The sequence below is a fragment of the Balaenoptera physalus genome (genome assembly GCF_965194825.1).
Source record: "Balaenoptera physalus genome assembly, chromosome: 1".
Classification (NCBI taxonomy): domain Eukaryota; kingdom Metazoa; phylum Chordata; class Mammalia; order Artiodactyla; family Balaenopteridae; genus Balaenoptera; species Balaenoptera physalus.
The window spans coordinates 17,979,844-18,005,878 of record NC_138882.1 but is presented as its reverse complement, the minus strand read 5'-3'; the positions used below and the strand labels follow the sequence as shown (position 1 = coordinate 18,005,878).

Sequence of the window (26,035 nt, the reverse complement as noted above, 5' to 3'; positions counted from 1 at the left end):
ATCTTTGCATGTGCACATGCCTGTCTTCTTAGGACACTGACCACATAGGATTAGAGGCCTACCTTACTCCAGTGTAACCTCATGTTAATTTAACTAATTACATCTGCAACGAGCCTGTTTCCAAATAAGGTCACGTTATGGGATGCTGAAGGTCAGGACATCCACATATCTTTTTTGAAGGGACACAATTCAACCTATAACAGTAGGTGTTCATGCATTTCTGTGGGTTGTGTATGTTCTGATGCTTGATCTGACGGGGAAGTTCTTCAAAGCAAAAAACACTCCTTTCTTGTTCTTCCACAGAGTTTTTTCCACCGTAGTTTACACAGTCCATCCTTGGTAAATTCTTATTGACTAACAGACTTCATTAGAAGGACATATATGATCAAGTGACATACAAGCCCCTGAACAATCAGTCATTTATAGTGATAGAAACTACTTCTCAGAATTTTACACATACACATGGACATACACCTCACAGAGACTTCATAGATAAACAGACAGACAGACATCTATATCTGTATATCCATATCTGTATCTATCTATCTATGATGACAAAGAATCACCTGACAATGTAAACAATTTTATACATATTTTACCCTTTCTACTTAACATATTTTGTTGTGGGAATGAAAATGACGAGAAAAAGCAAGAAAGTAGAATTTCCAAGTACTGGAAAGTGGGGTCTTAGAATCAGAACTGGGTAAACAGCTTCTCTTCCACTGAGGCATAAACCCAGCCCTTTGTCCCTGTTTAATTGCAGTCTCCTTGAACAGCGCTGGGTCACCTTGGCGTGTCTAACAAACTGACACACTGCATGATTATCCTTCGGAAAGTGGCCGTGGCTCCTTTGTGACTGCATCCCTCTAAGAGGTCGTAAGGAATGCATACTTCCCAAGAGCTTCACAAAAGCCTGCATAGCACACACCTATGGAATACACACCAGCTTCAAAAGAAAGACTCACGTTAAAAATACAGTCTCTTTGGAGCTGAGATATCTACATTATTATGTCCCGATATTAACTCTTCCTTGTTACAGTACAATGTAATGCACATTGGTATGTTTCTGTATTACACAGATCCATGTGCAGTAAAAGTAGGGCATACAGAGGTCTTTAATGACCTTTATGGAAATGACACCACCAAGCTACATGCACACACTTACACACATACACACACACATACACACATATACACACACATACATACACACATACACACATCCTCACACACACACACACAGGAAAGCCTCTCCTCTGTGATGAAAACACCTCATAATTCCCTATTTTTTCCTTCACTTTTTTCATTCTCCACACACGGGCCTCTGTGCTGACTGCACATGTGCATAAACAAGCAAATGCATCTCTACGGGTCTGAGGGATGAAGGAGTCCTTTGTGTAAACGGAAGTCTCTGTGATGCTGCGGCTCGACCTCATTCACAAAAGCATCAGATATAAATCACACAGCAGAGAAAACGATTCAGCCAGACACAAGTCACATCCGCACAGACAAGGAAAGAGGCATGTGCCATACAACAGTCAATGATGGAATCTGATGAGAAATGAAGTCATGACCACAGGTCAAGTCAGTCCTTGGGACCAAACCACACAGCTCAGTCCTAAGGATGTTAATAATTACCCAGTTGTTTCCTACCACGGGGGGAATGAGTGTCCCCAACAAAACTTCGAGCTGCCATATCTTCTGATTTTCTCATTTGATATCCCCTTCCAATTCTGCTCTGACTAAACACAGACACACACATACTTCGGGAACACACTTCCACCCCCCTTTTCCTTCTTCCTGACTCCCAACAATCCATATGACCTGTACTGTAATTCAAGTCCCTGCTTACCTTCAGCTGAGCCCTTTAATTTAGAGGGTGTGATTCTAAAGTAATGAGTCTAAAAAAATAAAGAGCGTGGTTTTTCTACCGTGTTTACGGGTTATCCAAGAGCATCAGTTTCATTACTGTATTATATATATATGTATTTTTCCTACATGGTTATTATTCACTTAACCAGAAGTAGCTCTGACTAAGTAACAGAAAATGGGTAGCTATCAACATTTCTTTCTTCATTAATAGCTACAGAGGTATCTTTAGAACAAATCTAGCAGAATTTCCAAATCCAAATAATTGATGTTTCTCAAGAGTCCCCTGATGATGGTACACGCTTATTTCCACAATGTTCCTTGTACTTAACTCTTTTTTAAAACATTTTTATTGGAGTATAGTTGATTTATAATGTTGTGTTAGTTGCAGGTGTACAACAAAGTGATGCAGTCATAAATGTATATAATCCTTGTACTTAAATCTTATTTTGAAATGTTTCTTCAATGTATTCAAAGACATTTATTGAACATCATCTATGCACCAGGTGCTGTTCTGGGAGATTATCTCTAGAGGTGGAGACAAGACCATAAACAAGATGAAGATGGAGAAGATCAAGTATAGCATGTGACAAGAGTATGGAGGAGAAACGTGGAGAACAGGGACGGGAAGCTTTGGGAAGAGGGACCCTGAGATGTCAGATGTCAGGCTGGCTAGGAAGGTCTCTGAGCAGGTGACATTCTAGGAAAGATCTGAAGGAATGAAGAGAGGGAGGCTTTTGGAGAATGGTGAAGAGCACCGCAGGCAGAGGGAATAGCAGCCGCAGGCTTTAGGAGGGTGTGAGCCCAGGGTGAGGAACAGCAAAGAGGCCAGGATGGGGGAGCCCCCTGAGCGGGGGAAGTCACGGCTGGGGGGACGAGTTAGCAATAGGCCAGGGAAAGCCTCAGAAGGCACAAGAAGGCCTTCAGCTCCTACGCGGAGTGAGGTAAGAAGCCACGACGGGGCTCTGACCAGGGGATTTGGATCGGATCAACCTCTCGGCAGAGATTGCCCTCACTGCTGTGTTGCAAACAGCCTCGAAGGTGGCCAGGGTGCAAACAGCGAGACGAGGCCACTGCAAAAGCCCAAGCAAGAGACAAGAACCCCTGGGACCAGGGTAGTAGCAGCAGAGATGTGAGAAGTGGTTGGATTTCGGTTCCATCTTTTAAAAACTGCCATTAAATAGGAAAATCAACTTAATTACTTTTTATGTTCCTCTTATTTAGAACTTTGGCAGTTTTAAAAAAACCAATAGTACCTTTCAAAAAAATCCAGATTTGTCCCCGTTGGAGGAATTCTCAATTATATATTTGTAGGCTGTGAACACAGTTCTAGAACCCAAAGTTCCCCCAAAATATTCTGATTACTGTTGCTATCAGGAAATAAACACATATCCTCCCTTGGAACAACTTTTGCCCTGGTGGAGTTATAGAAAAGTCGACAGACATTTACGAGATGGAAATAAAACTATTGAAATCAATCCAGGAAGCAGGTATCAAGCCTAATCGTGTGGTGGTGAGGCAGGGAGAGGTAGTTATGTGGCCGGGGATGAGGTAAAAAGACATCCCCACTGGGGTCAGTCACTCTGTAATGGTTTCTTCAAAAAGAAAAGCAAGGCACATCACAGCCCCCAACTCATCACAGCTGCCCTTGGAGTTTTTATAAAGCAAACACCCAGAATGCTAACACCATAGCTCTTTCCATAATCCTGCTCTCAGATGACACCTCATCCAATCAGAGATGAATGGCATCATCCAACCAGAGGTGACTGACATCATCATGGAGTAGTTTTACAACCACAAACCCACTCTAGGGGAAGTATAAACCATGTTCTAGATGACCAGCAAAACCCTGGTGAAAATAATCCACTCCTGACGCAGCCAACGTGCCAGACACTTTACAGCTGTGTTCTCCTCACAGCAACTCATTAGACAAGAACTGTCAACCTCCAGTGGATGAAGAAAATCTCAGGCTCAGAGAGATGAGTGACTTGTAAGACCAGAAAGCTACTAAATAAAAAAGGTGAAAGGTGAACCCAGGACTGACCGGCTGCAATGTTCCTCTTGTTTCCTCCCCAGAGCTACTCACCAGCAATTGAATGAGACCACCACACACAGAGTGAGTTGAAAATATTATCTAAGGAAGTCCTGAAGCTAACTTCTGGGGCAGCCACTGCAAACCCAGGACCCACAGCACTAGGGGCTAAGGTGAGTTTTCATTACTAAGAGATTTGGAGCAGGTCGTAAATTTAAGAGATTGTTTCTGATAAAAGTTCAAAGTCAATGCTTTGGGAACAATAATAATAATAATAATAGTAACCATTGAGTCGACTAATATTGTGCTAGGAGTTTCCATGCATTCTCTCCATGCCTTACAAAATGCTTGCCAAGTAGGTGCTTTTATCCACATTTTACTGATACAGAAATCATCTCGGTGATGTGACTTCCTCAGACTCCCCAAGGGGGAAAGCCACACCTGGAACTCACACTAGCCCAACTCCAAAGCCTGGGCTCCTCCTACCAGTAGGGCAAAGCAGTCAACAGCATGGCCTTTGGGGCCAGACTGCCTGCGTTAGAATCCTGGCTCTGCCTCTTCCAAGCTGTGTGGCCTGGGCAAGTTTCTCAACCTCTCTGTGCCTCAGTTTCCTCATTTGTAAAATGAAGATAATAATAGTAACCACCTCATAAGGTTATTATAAGGATTAAATGAATCAATCTTTATAACGCACTTAAAATAGTGCCCAGCAGACAGTAAGCACGGCATGGGTTAGCGATAATTCTCAACACGGCTACTGAGCCACACTACGCAAAAGAACAGAGAATTATTAGTTTCCGTTGCACGATTACTAACATTTCTTTGAATACAGTGGGGAAGGACTACTGTTCACACCATTGTTGGGGTCCTGTCTGCTCACAGGGTTCATAGGCTTCGGGTAACGTCATAACCTAATGCAAATGATAACCATCCAATTTCCTTACGAGGCGAGCATGTCATTCGATCAGTTTGCAAAAACCTGAGATATTAATAGCCTTGTACAAACAAAGTGTTTATTATACCTCACGGCTTTTTTTAAAGTGGGTTACTATACCTCGTGTGTCTCCAACGTGGCGCCAGAGTTAGGATCAGTATTAAGGGGATTGTACGTTGTAAAATTCTGGACAACAGGAGCACAGTATAAATTTTTTTTTTTCAGTAGCACTTTTTGCAAGTCAAATTTAACAGACAGTAGGGTTTCTTGGCTGACCTCTTTATATCTTACACACCCTTGGGCAATATGAGAAATGAAAGCTGAACTCTGTGTGTGTGCACGCGTGCACGTGTACAATGGCACATATACGCATGTGCATGCGCATCTGTTTGGGATTAGGAAAAGGTTAATTTTCATTAACCCCACTAGTGCTGTGGTCCTTGCAATAACAGGAACCTCACCCTTCATTTTGCAGCTTTAGAGTCCCTTAAAAAGCAGGCCAGGGCTTCCCTGGTGGTGTAGTGGTTAAGAATCCGCCTGCCAATGCAGGGGACACGGGTTCGAGCCCTGGTCCGGGAAGATCCCACATGCCGCGGAGCAATGAAGCCCGTGAGCCACAACTACTGAGCCCGCGTGCCACAACTACTGAATCCCATGCGTCTAGAGCCCGTGCTCCGCAACAAGAGAAGCCGCCGCAATGAGAAGCCCACGTACCTCAACAAAGAGTAGCCCCCGCTCGCCGCAACTAGAGAAAGCTGCGCACAGCAACAGAGACCCAGTGTAGCCAAAAATAAATAAATAAATAAATAAATAATAAATAAAAAGCAGGCCAAGGCCATCTACCTTGAATTATCACTGTAAAGCCTTAGGGGTGTGCATCGTTTAAAATCTTTCGCGGAGATGAGATACAATGTCCATTAAAAGTAGCTGGGGATTCGCTCCTCCCCACTAAAATCTTTGTTTACTTATTTTGCTCCGTAAACATCAATTCACTCTTTCACCCTCAAATCTGAAAAATCATTTCATATGGACTATACAGCTTGAAGCCAAAGATAAATGGATATAAATGACTTAGGATTTAGCCGCTGTTTTTTATAACCTTGCAAGGGATCTCTAAAGATGAGATTTCATCACATTTGACAAACCCATTACTGTACAAATGCAAATCCAACTAGGCATTAAAATCCAAGGATTGGGAATTCCCTGGTGGTCCAGTGGTTAGGACTCCGCACTTGCACAGCAGGGGCACGGGTTTGATCCCTGGTTGGGGAACTAAGATCCTGCATGCTGCACAGCGCAGCCAAAATAAATAAATACATCAATCAATCAATCAATCAATCCCAAGGATTAAAGAAAGAGGTCAGAAAAAGCAGGAGGACAGATTTTATTTTACTTTTGTTCATCACAGGTCTGACAGAGTATTCTGTAGAGGGGGGAGTTCCTTTGTTAAGGCACAGGTGACTTCAACTGAAGCTGGACATCCTACCTCTACAAAAATAAACACCACCATTGCCCCTCTTAAGGCCATGGTCAGGAAATCTAAGGTGCCTTGGAAATCCACCAAGCTTGTTTCATCCCAGCACCTTTATCTTCTACTGATTAATAGGGAACTACCAGCAGACTGTATTCTACCAAGATCTGACACCAACATTTGTGGCCTCACACCAGCCCCATGTGAGAAGGTGACATTTTTCTCCCGATGTATGATGTATGAACCCAGTATATTGCATTGCCTCCCAGGGAGTTCTTTTGCATGGTTTTTTCAGTGGTCTCAAGCTAATAAATTAATCTAATGATAACCTGGCAACTGCCTTTGGCAGGTAATTCTGTAGAGAGCTCTTCCTCTTGGAGGAATCAAAGACTTAGAAGTCAAAATCTAAGAGATGACGAGGAAGGAAGGGAACTAACCTAGGTTGACTGCCAACTCTCCATCCGACAGTTATATACACTGTTTTATTTCACCCTTACAATAAACAGCAAGTGAATTGGAACTATTAAAAAAAAAAAACTTGGATCACAACGCCCATACCAGTGAACACTACACCATGCTGTCTCATTAAGGGTGACTAGTGAATGAGTGAATAAAAGAAAATGCTGTGCATAGTAATTAACCAAACCTGCTCCTATCTCAATCTGATGCATTCAGGTATTCCTGCTATAAATATTGTTGGGCTCAAAGAAATCTCTTGAGTCAGGCACATGGTGTATTGGAATTATCTGCCTGTCCACCCAAGGAGTCCAAACAAGATGGCAGACTGCCCCCAAATTCTCACAGCTCCCTTTCTGGAAGGAATGAGTTCTGAGGCATTCCTCTGGATTCTCCAAATTTTGTTCTAGGAGTCCCTCGGGTATACCTCTATTAGTGGAAAGACGGTACTGTTGAGACACCATTTACACGTCTGTTCCTCCACCAGACCCTGAGCAACTGGAAGGCAGAGTCTGAGTCTGATTTATCTCTAGATGGCTGGCACCAGTTCTGGTGCCAACACTAGGAGGAGCTCACTTGGAGTTTGCTCACTACGACTCCATACAGTGGGTTAGCGTGGCAGATTAAAGATGGCTGCAACTTCTTTGACACTCCTCCCATCAAGAGTTGGGGTCTATTTCCTTTCCCTTTGAATCTGGGCTGGGCTGTAGGTCATTTGATGAATAGAATAAGGTGAAAACGATGCTCTGCTAGTTCTGGGCCTTGTTTTTAAGCAGACTGGCAGCTTCTGCCTTGGACACTTGGCCCCTTGAGCCTCATGTAAAAAGCCTGACTACTCTTCTGGGAAGACTGCATGGATACATCCTGAAACCATTTAGAGAGGAGGAGGCGCTCAGTCATCCCATCCAAGCTCCAAGCTTACGAGCAAACTCATCACAGATCCTCCAGACCAGACCAGCTGCTACCTGAATAGCATCAAGTGACCCCAGTCAAAGTCACATGGAGCAGAACAGCCCAGCCAAGTCTTGCCCAAGCTTCTGACCCTCAAAAATCGATAAAATAATTGATATTTGAGGCGATGAAATTTGGGGGCAGTTTGTTATACAGTGACTAGATCATCGAAACATTACAAAGGTACAAATCTTATTATCCTAGAGGTGGTAAAGTTTTAAATGAACAGTGAAGAGATCCATAGACAGAGAAAACAAATTTTTGGTTACCAAAGGGGAAAGGGAGGGGGGGAGGAATAAATCAGGAGTTTGGGATTAACACATACACATTACTATATATAAAATAGATAACCAACAAGGACCTACTGTATAGCACAGGGAACTATACTTGATATTTTGTAATAAGCTATAAGGGAAAAGAGTCTGAAAAAGTATATATATATATATATATATATATATATAAAGTATATATATATATATATATATATATAAAGTATATATATATATATATAAAGTATATATATATATATATAAAGTATATTATATATAAAATATATATATATATAAAAAGTATATATATATATATATAAAACTGAATCACTTTGCTGTACACCAGAAACTAACACAACATTGTAAATCAACTATACTTCAATTAAAAAAAAAAAAAGAAATGGGAAATAAGTGTGAAAAGGGCGTAAGTTGGTGACAGGAAGCTAGACATAGCTGGGATTTCCAAGGCCCTCTGAGGTCAGCACCCCTAAACATAAGTATTTTTTGGTGGTCTCACGTGGCCACGAGGTCATGGGCACCCTTACATAAGTTATTAATTTCTTGGTGCTTCATTTCTTTGCTTGTGAAATTGGGGACTTAGCCCCCTCCAAGATGGCAGATACCCTTGCTCTTGTTGGTGATATTCAATTGAAGAAGATTCCCCTCTCCTATTTTTTTTCCCTCTCATAACTCTGGGCATGATTTTAATCATAAATACAAGCACAACTTAATCAGAGAAAGATGTATTCCATTCTCCAAATGGGCTGAGAGCTCTACTAAATATTAGTAGGTTCAGAAGCATTCCCAGAGCACTGGAGCTTTATCGGAGCATATTTCAATAAAGGCTGCCTTTGTCATAAATCTCTAAAAATATAGTAAGGGTCACTCCTATTTGGAAAAATGTTCGGTTTTCCTCTTTTTTGCCCTCTTTCCCTTCATATCAGAAGGCTTTATCCCTTTTGTATTCCCTCCGATACTGGTGTACATCTGAAGTCATACTATGATCACACCAGTATACGCTCTTTAGAGCCTGTTAACAGAAGTCAGAGGTAGCAGGAGGACAGTGTGGTTTTATATTACCACCATTCATCACAGCTCTGACAGACTATTCTGTAGAGGGGAGAAGAGTGAGAGTCGCCTTGCCAAACTAAACATGATTTCCACAGAAGCTCGGGTATCCTGACTCTCCCAGGCAGGGAGAAATCAACAGATGCACAGCCCTGGACAAAACTAACTGTGAACTCACTCCCGGAAATGCTATCTTAGGTCTTTCTAGCCTGGGATTCGGACTCTAGAAAGAGGACCCATATACATTTTATGGGACAGAATGACCCCCAAAACTTGGGATATGCCTTAAATCTGTAATTCCCAATGGAGAATGGAGAATGATTATATCTGAATCATGAGGAGAGCTTTTCGAAACCACGTCTGTCCAGAGGCAAATCTTTTCCTCTCCAGGGAGAATCAGACTCTCCAGGAAAGGGACTGTGGACAGGCCTTGTAGAAGCTCCCCCAGGGCATTTAGAGGTGCGGAAGAACCTCCTGCACCCACGTGTGAGCTCACGCGCGTGTGCACGCACACACACACACACACTCCTCCTGCTTAAAATCGATGTCCTGAGGAATCCTAATAAATCATCCATACAATCATCTAAACACCCTGAAAACCTAGGCCTAGTCATCCTATCTCTCTTCCTCTAGGAAGTAGATTGTCAACCATGTGTCCAGTAATAAGGTAGTCAAAGGGAATCTAGCAACTTCAGAGGCTTTGTTCTTCTGAATAGTTGAGCTCTCCACATAGCTACAGAGCTGCCCATTTAAGCACTGAGTATTTTATTTTTCAAAATAACATTTCAGCAATTTTGCATAGAAAACTCTCTAGTACTTTACGGCACGTGTTCAGTTACCTGAATATAGTTAAGCCTCACCTGCATAACTGAAAGCCGTTATTGTAAGCATCCATTTCTGTCCTGGGACTTGAAGAGGGAGTTTATCACTGAAGGCCACAAAGACTTCCAAATGCATGGAAGGCAAGTGGCAAGTTGGAGAAGAACAAGCCAAAAATGGGACTCCAAATAAAAAGGCCACAAGCAGATGTCAGAATCCAGATAGGGTGCCACAGAGATAAAGATTGGGTTAACTACAAACAGGATAAGATTTAGGAGAATTGTCCATACAGGCACTGCATTCTATGACTTGATCTTCTGGGCTGGCATCACTGGGGTGCACAGGCAAACATCTCAAGTCTAAAGGGTCATCTCCTCCTGTCAGAGTGCCTTCCCCCAGCACTCCTTCTGATCCAGTGCTTCGAATTTCTTGTGGTCCCAGAGAGGACCAAAGGCTGCCCTTCCGGTGAGTCAGCTGTGTGTGTGCGCTGTGCCTTCCGTGAGGGTGCTCAGGGACCTCTCTGACTTACTACCTGGACTTTGGCTGTGTTTCAGGAGGTTAGATTGCCGCATAGCTGAGCTCCAGATAGATAAGGAGATGTTATTCTTCCTTATTTTCCTCTAAAACTACCTCCTTCCTGGATCCCGTGTTCAGTGTCACTGAACAAGCCCGAGGTCACGTTCTCCAGACGATGAGCTTCTGTTTGGGGCTTGTGTCATGGGGTGGCCAGTGCTGCAATAACCTCTGGGAAGGTACACGTCCACTGAGGACTCACAGAGGTCCTCTAAATTACCAGCCTCCAGGGACAGATCCCCTCCCGGAGATGGGATGGCCTCTGGGAGGAAGACCAACCATCAGTAACCCGCTATCAGAGGCCACTCCTCGGAGCAAGGTCAGGAGCCAAAGAATAACGGTGATTTAGCAGCTTACGTTACAGGCAACAAAACCTAACAGACCTTGCCTTCAATTAACTGAAGTCGCGTAATTGAAACAGGGCCAGAGAGAACAATCTATCTGCACAGAGAGGCATGTACGAGAGACTTAATTGAAAAAGAAGAAAAAAGAGGACAGGGAATCATGTTTTTGTTTTTATTTTTCAAATCACCTTGCAATATCTCTGGCTACCTTTGATCAAGCTGCTTTTTCAGAGAACTCAGTCTTTGCTTTCCCTCCTAATACCACTCCACCCTCTGGCCGGCCTAGTTTCTCTTATTTTTCTTCTATTCCGGCTGATATTGAGGCAAAGAGGTAGGGAAGGATTTGCTACAAACAGCAAATGTGGTGAGGAGTGAGTGCTTGAGAATCAGAGCTGGACCTGTATCCCAGCCCCGCCTCCTCCTAGCTATGTGACCCTGGCCAAGTGACTTAATTTCTCTGTGACTCAGCATCTTTCTCTGTAAAAAGGAGAAAGAATCCAGTAGTAGAAAGAATATTTGAAATGAGTGAAGGTGGTCTAAAGGTACGAACTTCCACTTGTAAGATGAATAAGTTCTGGGGATGTAATGTACAATATGGTGACGATAGTTTGTAATAGTGTATTAAATATTTGAAATAAGAGAGTAAATCTTAAAAGTTCTTACACAAAGGGAAAAAAAATGTGACTATGTGAAGTGGTACATGTTAACTAAACTTATTGTGGTGATCATTTTGCAATATATACATATATCAAAACCTTATTCAAGGTTGTACACCTTGAACTAATACAATGTTATACGTCTGTTATATGTCAATAAATGAAAAAAAAAAGATACCTCATCATGCAAACTTCACAGGAGAGCTGTGTATACAAATGGAGGCAATACTTATAAAGGGCTTAGCAGAGGGGCTGGTACACAGAAAGTCGACCCTGTCTGATACTCTTAGAACGCGCATTAAGATTTTAAGGTCTCCACGGAGAGGTCCCTGAGGAACTAAGCAAGAACTACTTTTCATGAACACACATGTAAACTGGTACTTGAAAACTGTTTTAACAACTTCAAACTCATTCTCTGAGATTCCAGGTACAATGCTTATTTGTGTGGGAATTTTTCCATTTTCCCAATAAATGCAAAGAAAAGTCTTATCCAGATTACCAAAATTTCCAAATGTTTACAATCCAGGACAATTAGAGGTCTCCACATGCAGATGTCAATTCCTTTCATTCCCTCAAGTAAGCACGCTTTTTAGTCATATTGTCTCACATGCCTCCTCCTTAACATTGGGGTTCTTGGGTCTGTTCTTATTCAGTCTCCCTCTACATATGTTCCCTGGAGGGCAACACTCCGCCCTAGTCTCTCCTCACCTCCTGGCACTGAGTACCATCTCTTTGGTACCCTCAACAGGCCCCTTCAAAGGAGACCCTGTTTTGGTACAAGTGGCTCCTTCTGTCAAGAATGACCATCCCTCATCCTGTTTTAACAGATGCTTCTTGAGGCCCCACCCAAACGTCAAGTCCCTGGTGAAATCTTTCCAACTCTGCCCTCTACAGACACTGTTCATATGACACTATGACATATTCACTATGACCTGATCTGCCTCCCTTGCCCAACTCAGGGCTTTCAGAGCAGTGCTTTCATGTGTATCAGATCCCCTAAAGATCTTGATAAAAATCTAGATTCTGATCTATATTCTGTGCATTCTGATTTGGTAAGTCTGGGCTGGGGCCTGAGATTCTGCATTTCTCCCAGCTCCTAGGTAATGCTGATGCTACTGCCCGATAACCCACGTGAGTAATAAGCTGTTAAGAACATCTCTCACATCTCAGTAACTTGGTATCATCATCATCATATCATCACCATCATTATTACCCTAACCATCATCATCATCATATCATCACCATCATCATCATCATCATCATATCATCACCATCATCATCATCATCATCATCATCATCATATCATCATCATCATCACCAGCATCATCATCATCATCATCATATCATCATCACATCATCATCATCATATCATCACCATCATCATCATCATCATCATATCATCACCATCATCATCATCATCATATCATCACCATCATCATCATCATCATCATCATCATATCACCACCATCATCCTCATCACCATCATCATCATCATCATATCATCATCATCACCAGCATCATCATCATCATCATCATCATATCATCATCACATCATCATCATCATATCACCATCATCATCATATCACCACATCATCATCATCATATCACCATCATCATCATATCATCATCACATCATCATCAGCATATCATCACCATCATCATATCATCATCACATCATCATCAGCATATCATCATCATCATCATATCATCATCACATCATCATCATCATATCACCATCATCATCATATCATCATCACATCATCATCATCATATCATCACATCATCATCATCGTATCATCACCATCATCATCATCAGCATCACCATCACCATCATCACATCATCATCATCATATCATCACCATCATCATCATCACCATCACCATCACCATCATCTTCATATCATCACATCATCATCATCATCATCATCATCATCATCATATCATCACCATCGTCATCACATCATCATCATCACCACCACCATCATCATCATCATCACCATCACCATCACCATCATCATCATCATCATATCATCACCATCATCATCATCATCACCACCATCATCATCTTTTGACGCAGCTGCCTAGCAACTGTACTTAGGGAGATGAGATGTCAGGGCTGCCTGAACTCGTGGTGGACAGTGGTGACCAGAGGATGTGCATCTGGTGTGGGATGGACTAGAAAGTGCGGGTAGAATCAGAGAGGAAAAGGAGGCAGGATGAGGTTAGTGAAGAGACAGGAGGTAGCAAAGAGAGGAAGAAAAGAGAGTGAAAAAGATAGAGAGAGAGACAACAGGAAGGAAGTGACGAGGGAAGAAAAGGAGAAAGGGATGGCCATCGAATGAGAAAAGAAAGGTAGCTGACTTCCCTCCTTGGGATGGGACTGGTCCTACATCATCTGACTTTACAGAGTAGGGGGTGGACTTCTGGACTTGAGACCTCCCGAGGGTGGGCACTCTAGCCATTCATGCCCAGAGCTTCCCCCCTTCACTCTAAATGTTCTGCCTTCCTGAGCAAGTGAGGAATGAACTGTCACTGTGAGAGAAATAATAAATGAGGGTCTATGTCATGATGATGAGTGTAGAAAACGGCGTATCTCAGTTCAGAAAATCTCAGTCTGTAGGAAGTCCTTTATCCTAAGACTTCAAACTGATTGTCCATTCAAACAACCCAAACAAAAGTTACCTGATACAGTTCGATCCGTTGTTCAGGCACTCTGGCTTTCGGGTTCTGTAAACGAAAGACTCTGAACTCTGCCTTCACCAAATTGGAAGCATTCTTCTCCATGGCGGAGACGTCAAATCGGACAATTCTGAAGTAGGGTCTGTAGAAAGTGGGCGGGATGGCATCTGTAAAAAGTTAGGGCAATCATTCAAAATGATAAAAATCCATTGTTCTCTCACAAAAGACCACGCAGCATGAGATAGTCTAAGAAACCATACGGGAAATATCTACAGAATGATTTCGTTTCCAATGGCCAATTTAATATCATTAACAATTGAACCAGAAAAAAAAAATATAAACATCTGCATTTGGTTACAGGAGCAACCGATTAATAGGGATTAACAAACCACTTCCAACTCCATTTGAGGCTATAAAGTTAACCCTCTCCTTTGAAAGCTGACAGAGTGGTGGAAAACCCTAGATGGTTATAAATTGGAACACGTTCATGACAGTGGATGCCTGGAGAGAGCCGTCGGGCTTGCGTACACTTTCATCAGTTGTGCCAGGAAAAGAGCTCCTAATGGCAAGCAGTTTGCCCATGTATTTTTTTTCCTTGAAATTCTGGCACTCAAACACTCTGTTCTCTCCAGCTTCATGGACTGCATCTTTTTTGGCTTTGATAATTTGGTCTTTCACACACATAGGACCAAATACACCCTCTAGACAAGTTAGGGTGAGGACATTTGAATAAAAATACACAGATACTGGCTATACCAGTCCAGTCTTAAAATTCTTTATTCGGCATAAATGTCCATTGGTGGGAGGGAATCCTAGCTAATGAAGAGAAAAAAAAAATCAACACAAACGCCTTCTGTTCTGAGCCATGAAAAATACAGAGATGCAGAAAGCCCACAGCAATTTCAAGTTCATGGGCTGCTAGAATTTTGCTGTTATTTTGTAGTAACCTGTCATTGCCTTTGAATATGCAACTTGAGGTTACCCCCAAACCAAAGCAAGTCCAAATTCTATCCCCATACTTCATATACAACACCGATTTATTAAGCACCTACACTGGGCAGGCCACCTGTTACAGGTACGTTCCTACAGTATAGGTAGAATAGGTATATTTCTACAATACTCTTCCAAAATCTCCTGCAAACTTACTTTCATTATTCTGGAATGTTCCATCCAACTCTGGTGGCTCCATGATTTTCTACCCCCTCCTCAATTGTGTCACTTCATTGCAACATAACCATTCATTTTTTTATGGCTTCTTACAAATGTTTTTATTACTTCATTATTATGTTTGCTTATTTTGTTTTCCCCATGAAATTTTAAGAATCTTGAGGACTAACCATATTTTCCAGGTCTTTCTTTTTCCCCATCTACCTAGGACAGGGTTCTGCACACATGGAGTTCACCAAATATCCACTGTTTACGAAGTTGGTCATCAACAGGAGTCTTGAAAGACTCAGGCATCTGGCTATTGGCAATACTAGCTTCTTATTAAATAAATGAACCATCCTGGTGATCTTAAAATAGAAATAAATACCTTTTGTGATTTCCTGGGAAATCCATGCCCTGACAATTACACTGGAAAAAAAAAAAAATGCTAGGAACACACCAACATTTCCTCATCTTAAGAGCTCTGAACTTTTTTCCCTCGTAGAGGCTTTTCCCCATCCCTTTCCCATGTCCTGTGCCTGCTGGAAAGCAGCTCATGGGGAAGTGGTGAATTTCAAACCATGCTCTGCTCCATGACTGCTTCACAAAGGACTGTGTGAATTGAGGCTTTGTAGCTCAGAAGCCTCAGAAACAAAAACAAACAAGCAAGCAAACAAAACCCCCCAAATCTAAAGCACCCACGTTTCAGAGAAAAGAAGGTATTCATGCGGACACGGGGATGGCCCGCTGCATCACTACCGTGAAATACTTGGTGGACAGTTTCAGGCAGACAAACATTCACCCAGCCAGAAAGGTTTGGGGAGCCCCCTAGCTTAGCAATTTGCAAAGGTAGCTGCAGGAACAAACTGACCTTTCTCTCCGCTGGAACGTGCCCAGCCCAGGTGATTGGACAGGCTTGTCCCATCCTGATCAGCTCAGCTGAAAACAGTCTGGGGGCCCAGGTAGAGAGGCCTGGGGAGGGCTGGGGCCAGGCCTCCTGGCTTCACACACTCTCTAGTTTGGCCAGAACCTTCCACAGGCCTAGTGGCTGCATTCAAGTTCGCATGGCCCCCCCATTAGACAGCAGAAGCTTCAAACATGCTTTGAAAGAGCATCCTGAAAGCGCAAAGCTGCTTCAGTGCATTTCCTGTCATTAGCAAGAGTAAACATCTCATTGGTTTTCTCCCTCTTATTGGAACCCCCTTCAGGCCTGTGTTACTTCCACAGACACCCATCATTCACACCCGCCAACCCCAACCTTATCCTTCCATCAAGTTTGTAAATAAGTGCTCTTGAGATTTATTTTTATTCTCTTGTGTGTTTATTAAACTTTGAACAATTTTTTTCCCTTTCTGGTCCTCTGCCCATAAACACACTTTCTTTTTATGGCCGCTTTGGACCAGGAGGTCAATTTTGTTTCTCCTTCTTCTAAGCAAATCATCCAATGATCCTGTCCTAGGCTTTCGAGCTTTGAAGGGGTGTTTGCAAATATTTACAGGAATCGCTTGATAGTTAAGTACGTTGCTCTGCTCTGCTCCCTATACCCTGGCAAACAGCCCTCCTCCCCTCTGGCCATTATAACCATTTTGGCTGTTTCAACTGCCTGATAATACAAATCCACAGTTTTGGTTCTTGCTTTATAAGTCGAAGCAGTTAACACAGGAGGTGAAATGGCAGCTGAACATTCCCCATCAGCGCGTCAGCTTTGGTCTTGTGACCACAGTGAAGGGACCAGGCCAGCAGGACACAGCAGCTTTTCCCACACCCCTGCTCCAGCACCCGAGAGTGGGAGCTCATTGGATAAAGACTGGTAACTAAAGAACTGACTACCACTTCTAAGGGTCAGCCCCAGCTGTCCCTGGCTGCCCTCTGCTACGGGTCACCAGTCCCCTGCCTGGCTGAGGAACTTGAGCGACTTGCCAAATATCCTTACATTTGGGGGAAAAAAATAAAAATCACAGCAAAGTGCTGGGGCCTAGCCTGTGACCCTGTGCTTACCTCATAAAGGCTTTTGGACGCCTGGTGCAAAGAGCTCAGCGTGGCCCCTCTACACCCAGCCTGGATGCTGAGGCTTGTTTCCTGGGCTCGGGGTGGCTGGGTAGGTAGTTAACGGCTTGGGCAGTCCTAATGCACCCATCTAGCCTTGGAGGGATGTAGCTTTTTTCTCCACCTTCTCCAAGAACTCATTTCCCCCTTTGGAATGGGACATCTCTCTAAAGGCCTCTGGAATTGCGATCCAGTTCCTACCCCACTGCCAGGTAGTCGGGGACTTGTGTTTGACCTTTGCCAACTTGCCCACGCTCACGCTAGTTGGCGCTCTCCCCTCGATGTCTGACCCACTTTTTTCGGTCCGATCAGATGCACCTTCCTCTAGCCCTGTGGATTTCAGACCACCGGGCTTGCTCTGCTCCTCCCCTCCCCTGCCGCCCTCTGTCCCCTGTGCCTTCCTCTCGTGGAAAAGCTTGCACATGGGAGATTCCAGAATGCCATCCAGTGAGTGGTATTCCTCTCCCCTCAACCCTGGCCACACATCCCTGTTAAATCCCACTTGGGGGAACAGACAGAGGAAAAAAAGAAAAGGAGGAAATCTAGCTACTGATTTACAAAGTAATCATATACAGGATGCTTAAACCTGTGATAGCATAGGAACACAAGCTACTTTTATAAGCATTCTAGGTTGACTTGTCGTCTCTTCCAAATTATTGATTAGCTCATTTGTAAATCATCTTCTCCTTGTGTTAGCACCCTGCGGTCAGGAATCTTCACTTAGAGTTCTTTGGTTCCCCATGGCCATGGGATGGCTTCATGGGCATGTGACCAGGGTGGTGGCACCGGGTCCCAAGCTCAGAAAAGCCTCACACTGGAGTTTGATGCTCTGTGGTCACCATCTTGAGACCCTTAATCATTTCACCTTTGAATTTAGGCTTCGTACGTGAAGTCTGATGGGACAACGGAGCACGTGCTGGGGCGTGGGGCCTCACTCATGTGCTGGGCCACCCTCCCGTCACCTCCAGGCCTCCCCGGGATTGGCGCTCAGCCCCCTGCCCCTCGCCCCCAGGAGAGCCGGCATCAGGCGCCCACACCTGAACATCTCCGGGCAGGGCATGGGGGTGGCTGTTTCAGCTGAGGCTGGCAGCATATTCAGAGGCAGCCCAGTGGGAGAAAGTAGCTAGTCCTTCCACAGTCACATACAGTTATAGGATCTGAATGCAGTGGGACCTTTAAGGCCATTTGAATTTTAACCCCAAATCAAAAAGTCCTAGCTATGGGGCAACAGGGACATCAGTGGGCTTTTCTGAGGCTGTTTCCTCATCTATATAAGGAAGTAAATAATTTCCTAGCTCATATGTATTGACTCAGGTTGTCAGTTCACACAAGCGAGCAGACAGAACATTCAAGCACTGGGTCTCACACAAATTTCCCCTCAAGAACGTCCCTTCCTATCCCCCTTTCCATCCTGCAACAAAGATGCTAAATGGTTCTTGGGCCTTCCTTGAATGTCCCACCGAGAGAGAACACTCTCTTACCACCTAACTTAATTAGTAGAGAAGGGGCAGAAGCAGCTAAGTGTCCTGGGACAGTTTATAAATGACTCTGAACCAAAACCAAAGAAAGGTCTTACAGCATCACCAATACGTGAGAAGCTCTGACAGAAAGTGTAGATTTGGAGCCTGAAAGAAATACCCCAAGGATGTCCAGAGCTCAGCCTTTAGGGAGGCAAGGCTTCGACCATCTATCCTGAATCTGGTAGCAGGTTGAGCTAGATGGCCACCCAGCTCACTTGCAGCTCTGCCATTCCATCATTCTCATTTTGATATTCTCCACGGATGGAGCCTCCAAAAAGTATTTTTTCTCCCCTAAATTTTACATTAGATGACTGTCCCTCACCACCTGCTTTAGAGTCACATGGGGGCTTATGAATATGCTTATTACCTGCCTCTATCCCAGATCTACTGTGTGAATCCCAGGTGATTCTGTTTTACATCCAAATTTGATAACATCTGCCCTAGACAATGTCTAGCCATAATGAACTTGGCCCAGGCTTCTCTTCCCTTCAGTGTTATGAACTGGTTAGGGGTGAATAAAATATGTCTATCCCACCATCCCCACCCTAAAAAGAATGGCCTGGTCTCACTGCAGCCTCAGAATTTACTTCACAATCCCCTCCCATTTTCTGATAGTTTTATATGCTTCATGTCTGCTAAGAAGGTGTTTTTAATCCCCATTTCACAGATTCAGAAATCAAGAGCAAGGAGAGTGAAATAACTCCTGGCTAAGGGCAAGGTGAAGCTGGCCTGTCAATCAAAAGCTCTGGCTTTTCACCACAATATCCTGCCTTCCGTGCAAAAGAGTCCCCTGAGTCGACGACATGAATCCCACCCCAGGCAGAAAGACCAACTCCCTCACTGGAGCACTGTTGCAAAAACGGGCACAAAGAAGTAGCTCCTGCATAACTAGAGATCTGTTTGACCTTGCAGTAAAGCTCCAGAAACTTTAATGCAAGGCCCAGTATTTTCACTGATACTCCTTAAAAGAATGGCTCTGGTTTGGAGATCCGGGGCTTGTTCAGGCGGAAGTTCCCCCCAAGAGGCACTTTGCTAATACTAGGACTGCCCAGGACCTTTTGGACGCCCGTCCAAGATGTGCCTGGTGCCTCTATCCTCAGTAGCATTCACTGGCTCTCATCCCCAAGCTCCTCAAACAAACAGAACAAACTCTTCATTCCCCTTTCCAGAAATGACTGCACTTTCCCTACAGCTCTGCAGTAATTGGCGTGGACTTTTGACAGTGCTTAACGGGTGTAGCGGCCCCTCATTCCTGACATCCCCAGCTTTGAGGGAAGTAGTTTGGGGTTCATTAGACATTCCCCAGAGAGCAGCAAGACAAGCAACCCGCCACATGATTGGAGGGCAAGAAATGAGCTGCTATTTGTATGTGCGCAGACGCAGCCAACAAGAAACCAAGACAATTGTGTTTGGGGGTTTCCTCAAATTTGTCTTGGCACACGGGAGATAGATTGGATTTCACTACCCCATCCCAAACACTGCTGACATTCAAGTCACAGCAATTTAACACAAAGTGACTGAGGAATAAACAGCGAGCCCATCACCAGTGGTTTCTGATGTTCTCCCCGGCCATCCCTCCTATTAAATGTAACCCAGCACTGGAGCATCTGTGATGGAAAGTGGGTGTCTCCGAGCAGGGGACAGACCTAATGTGCTGCTGGCGGTTGGGAGTCACTGTGTCAGCATCAGCTTATGTGACTTGGCCTTCATCTAGCTGCTATCTGAGACTGTGCACGCTGTCAGCAGGACCGTTTTGGCCCCTTCTTACACAAAACCAAAAAAGAAAAAGTAAATTCACAGTGATGCTGGCCCACAGTGGTTGGTTTTCTTCAACTATGACAGACACGGTGTTTCTAGTGTCTACTCCAAAGTTGCCATCACCTTCATAAAAACCCCACTTATGTGGAGACACCTATTTTGTTTTGATTCTCCTACGTTTCTCATCGTGCTCAGGACTGTGTATGGAGAGGGCACCCGGACCCACTTTTGCGGGCAGGTGGACCACGAATGGGACATATTCCTTTGGAATGACGTCGCAGTGGGAGGCTGTCCTCTTGGTTGGAGTAGGTGATTGAAGCCACTCTTCTCTGCCATTGTCTCATTCTTTAAAGCACATACAACTCTCTTGGTTTTTTTTTTTTTTTCCTCTCTCTCTCCTTATTTTCTCTCCTTCCTTTGTTCCATTTTCTTTCTCTCTTTTCTTACTTCTCTTCAATCTGTGCTTCTTTTTCTCTAAAAAAAAGCAGAGGGGTGGGGGGGGGGAACTTCCCTGGTGGCACAGTGGTTAAGAATCCGCCTGCCAATGCAGGGGACACGGGTTCGAGCCCTGGTCTGGGAAGATCCCACATGCCGCAGAGCAACTAAGCCCGTGCACCACAACTGCTGAGCCTGCGCTCTACAGCCCGCGAGCCACAACTACTGAGCCTTCGAGCCACAACTACTGAGCCCATGAGCCACAACTACTGAAGCCTGCGCACGTAGAGCCCGTGCTCCACAACAAGAGAAGCCACCACAATGAGAAGCCCGCGCACCACAAGGAAGAGTAGCCCCTGCTCGCCACAACTAGAGAAAGCCCGCACGCAGCAACAAAGATCCAACACAGCCAAAAATAAATAAATTAAATAAATAAGTTTTTTTTACATGTTAAAAAAAAGGGGGCAGGGGCAAAATCGCCATGAGTTTGGTCCACTAATGGCCTTTAAAGAGGCCAATGACCTCATGACATACTTATCCACACAGCTATTCTAGAACCCAGCAATGGCTCCCAACAAGGTCAACAGAAAGAAGGCAATATGCATCGATTCCGCTAACAACAAGTTAAACTTGGAAATGTAGGATCTCGCCCTTAATCTCTTAATGGATGAGAAGCACCCTTTATTTTTAATCTCTTTCTACAGATTGAGAAACGAGTAAAATCTTGCCAGACTTACACCAAACATTGCCAAAATAAAGATGAAAATGTACCCTCTCGGAAATTCTTGCTCACTGCTGCAGAGAGCCTTCTTAGCCCAGAACAGACAAATTTCAACATTCCCCTTTCCAGAAACTACTGCATGTTCCCTGCAGCTCCATGATGATTGGTGTGGACTGTTTGACATGCTTAATGGGTGTAGTGGCTCCTTGTTAGCCTGAAAATCTTTCTAAAATTATAGCAGTGATGCACATAATGGTGATTGCGTGTCTTGTACCGGGAGCTCGTCTCTGTGTTGTCTGTAAGCTTGTCTCTGTGTTGTCTGTAAGCTTCTTGCTTGTGGCCTAACTTCTTTGTCAGGCAATCGCCTAATTACTTTGAGGCACTGTGCTGCTTTCCTGCTCTGCCCTGGAGCTAAACTAATAAGCAACAGGGCACACCCTGCTAGGATTGCAAGCTATTTACCAACTTCACCAAGTGGGACAGGCTATTATTGCTAATGTATTAAATTTATGACTTGGGAGTGAGTAAATGTGAAGAGGAAGAGATGGTCTGGATTATCTAGTTTGAAAAGGAAAGCAAATACAGCTAATCTTCATTCTCTCTGAAACTTTTCATTGCACTGAGAAATGAGAACACATAAAGGGTTTGCCTGGCACCTATTATGTGCTCTCTCAGTGTTACTGGTATCGAATTCCTCTTACTGCAGTTTTCTCTACAAGACAAGACAAGACAGTCTCTCCCAGAACTCCTTCATTGACGGAGAACTCAAACTTAGGCAGATGACCTACTGCAGTCTCTGACAGCTCCAACTGTACAGAGTTCTTCCCCATCTTGGGCTGAGATCTGCTTACCTACAAGGTCTGCCCGCTGGGTCTGGTTCTGCCACACAAGATGATTTACCCCCTTTCCACTTGACCCTACTCAGAAATTGTGAAGCCAAATCTCACGTCTCCCTGCCCCCATCTCTTTTCTTTTCTAAGCAAACAAACATTCCTATTTCCTTCTCTTGTTTTTCGTGAGAGCCTTTTACCTTCATGGATGGTATCCTCTTTGCTCCAATTTTAAAATCAGACCCTTAAATCTGAACATAATTCTCAAGGCAGAATAGAGTAGAACTATCACCTTCCTCATTGTGGAACTTATACTTTTATTAATACATCCCAATTGTGAATGATTCTCATTCATTTTCATTCTCTCTCTCCCTCCTGACTGCCCCCACAACACACATTCTCTCTCTCTTTTTACCTTTGTACTCGTATCATATTTTCTATGTTTTGAATGCATAATAAATGAGAAGTCTTCGGTCTTTTCCACACAACCTGTTTTACAGATGTCATTATCTTATGTTTTATATCCTGAGGCTTTTTTGTGTGCAAATTTTACAATATACCCCTATCCAATATGTACTTATTTGATTTGACTCCTCATTTCAAATATGCTGAGATGGATTTGATGTCTGATTTGGTGAACCTGAGCATTCATTTGTTAAATAACATTGCAGAGGACAGAGTCTTAAAATCAGAAATGTTCTTTATGCTGAATGCCAGTCCTGAACCTCAGCTAGAAAGATGGTAGGGAGTAAGAATTGCTTGAAAGGAATGTTTAGTTATCAGATAGCTTTATTAGCATTTCAGTAGATGGTCATTCAGTACCTTAAAAAGAATACTAGAGTTTCAAAAGATGGTGCTTTCTTAGGGTTAGTAGATGTGTTCATTAAGGGTGTGGTCTCTTCCTCCATCCTGTTTGTACTGGCAACACAGCTATGGGCAATTAAGATATGGGAACATACAGGAATTATAGGAATCCAGATGAACTGTGGCATGACCGAGTTCTGGAATGGAGCCACAGGTGTTATGCTTGTTTTAAGAATTCATGTTCATTTGGGTGCTAAGCTGCTTTCTGTTCAAGGTGGGGACACCACTTGCGAGAGGAGAAAAAACAGTCTTTAAAGTAACAATCCCCACAGCAAAACTAGACCACGGCTAAGTACTTTGAAATGTTTGAGTGTATCTTATTTTTATTTAATTATCTGAGAGCAAGCCCTACCCTTTAGTTTCAATCTCATGACTTTGGTGTATAACATGTACAAATTTTCCTCTGCTCTTAGGGCCACTGGGAGAGAAAACTGACTAAATGGTAGCAGCCAGGACATCCAAAGAGTGAGTCCAACTGGTCCCAAGTTACTTTACACCCCAGCAAAGGAAGAAGGCACTGTCATTTTTGAAAATGGAAGGAGAATTCTTAAGAAAAAAAAAAAAAAGAGTTTCTCCTCTTTGGGGAAGCTTCAGCTCTGTCTTACAGCTCTCTCTCTCTCTACTATCTTTTGAAGGCTTCAGGAGCCTTAGTGGCAGAGGTCAAAACTCAGGTGCTTTCTGAAGCTTTCCCCACTCTCTCTTCTCACTGGCGGTTGTGTAGATGGCACAGGACAAATGCCTTTATTTAGTTACAAGCCAATGGCTCTCCTACGCTTCTTAAAAAGCATTTACTAAGTCCCCTTTAAAGAAGAGCTCTTTGAATAAGCCAGTACTTCTTAAATATGTTAGGGTGAAAGCAAATAGAACTCCCAGGGCACCATAGTGATATATACACACATGCATAACCAGAATAAAAAAAGCAGCAAACTAAGGTAGAGAGATGGAACCTTTCTACAACACCAGTGTGGGGTTTACCCGCATGTACTCGGGGAATACTGCAGGTATGCCCTAAAATCAGGGGAATAACTTTCACCAGGTTGGGGTGCATCTGTTATGTCCTTGACACACCATATTCCATTTCTTGTCATATTACATTTGTTTCCTTAGACTATTTTTAAAGCCTAGACAACACATCAGAAAGATTTCCCCATGTCAGAAAAGTGGGAAAATAGTCAGTTCCATAATCTCATCTGAATAAATTAATTGAGCTTTTGTGTGTGCAAGGGAAGGAAGGTTACCAATGAAGAACACTGTACAACAGAGCATCCATGAGACACGGTCTTGAGGACAGCTGCTGCCAGAGGAGGTTTGACAAGGGAAACTCGGTAACTCCTCTCAATTCCTTTCAAGGGCTCTTAGACACCCCAAGAATTCTCCTTAGCAGGGAGCAAGCCCTGTGGCTGCCGGGCTATTGCACCAGACTGGAGATCCCTGAGAGCCAGGAAGAGATCTGCGCACGTCTATTTCACCCATCAGAGAGCTCCTTTTTAGACCCTCCTGACCAGGCCACCCATTGGACCGACACTTGTAGGAGCGACCCTGGGAACACTGGCTCTGTACTGGAGAGAGAAGCCTTTGTAAGTCTCACAAGTACAGGGGCTGAATCATTCATCTTCTCTGTCTCCAAGGCCTCCTAGTACATAGTAAGTGCTCAGTAACTATCACAAAGGCGAAGAAGATTAATTCTTTTCTCAAACAGCTAAATCATATGAGGACCAGTGTAAATCACAAGCCCTGACATCTTCCTAGGATTTTAATGCCTCACAATGTACTTTCACATACATTACTTCATCTGAGCCTGGTAACTCCTAGGTAGTGTTATCTCCATTCTACTGTTGAGGAAACCATAGTTCAGAAGCCAAATGGTTTTATTTAAATGAGTCTGGGGACTTCTTAGTGCTAACCTCTGACACCAGGCTCGGGACCTGCCCTTCCTGTAAGATATAAAGCAGCTGACAGAGCAAGCAGCACAATCTCTTAGACTGTGCATTCTCAAGTGAAGCCTGGGAAGACCAATTCTGAGACCTTCGTAGTATTCTGACTTGAAGAGATACAGCAACGCTAAAATAAACACTCTGTCTTTTCCACTGGCTCTGATGCTCTGGTGAGAGCGCTTTTCACTGTTACTGTGAATAGCTATTCTAGTGCCAAGGGCAGAAGCATCTTCCTCTAAATGCCCAGCAGCCTCAGAAGGGTGGCGCTTAGAAGGGACCAAGATGGAGAAGTGATTTATGCTCAGGCAGCTACCTTGGGGATCATGACATTCAGTGACCTTCCCTGGAACTGGTACTTTGGGAATGACGCCAAGAGAGATTCAAGAGAGAAGGAGGGAGCAGATTCCCCCATGTTTCAGCGGGAGATTAAGATGTCTTCAGGCCATCTGTTTCTTCCACGTTGGGTAAGGGGGAGACTGGACCACAGGCAGCCACAGCAGTGGGCATAAGAAAGACTCAGAGGGACTTCCCTGGCAGTCAAGGGGTTAGGACTCCAGGTTTCCACTGCAGCGGGCATGGGTTCGATCCCTGGTCGGGGAACTAAGATCCCCTAAGCCGCGTGGCTCAGTCAAAAATAAAAATTACAAAAGCAATAAAAAAA

At 43.8% G+C, this 26,035-nt stretch overlaps 1 protein-coding gene across 3 annotated transcripts in view; it reads right to left on the bottom strand.

Moving 5' to 3' along the window:
• TGFB2 (transforming growth factor beta 2) overlaps positions 1-26,035 on the bottom strand; it is an 84,694-nt gene that overhangs the window by 17,370 nt on the left and 41,289 nt on the right. For all 3 annotated transcript variants that reach the window (XM_082427361.1, XM_082427359.1, XM_082427360.1), the window contains one exon: positions 14,124-14,287. In XM_082427361.1, the coding sequence (XP_082283487.1) occupies positions 14,124-14,287 (164 nt within the window). The remainder of the gene's footprint in view (positions 1-14,123; positions 14,288-26,035) is intronic.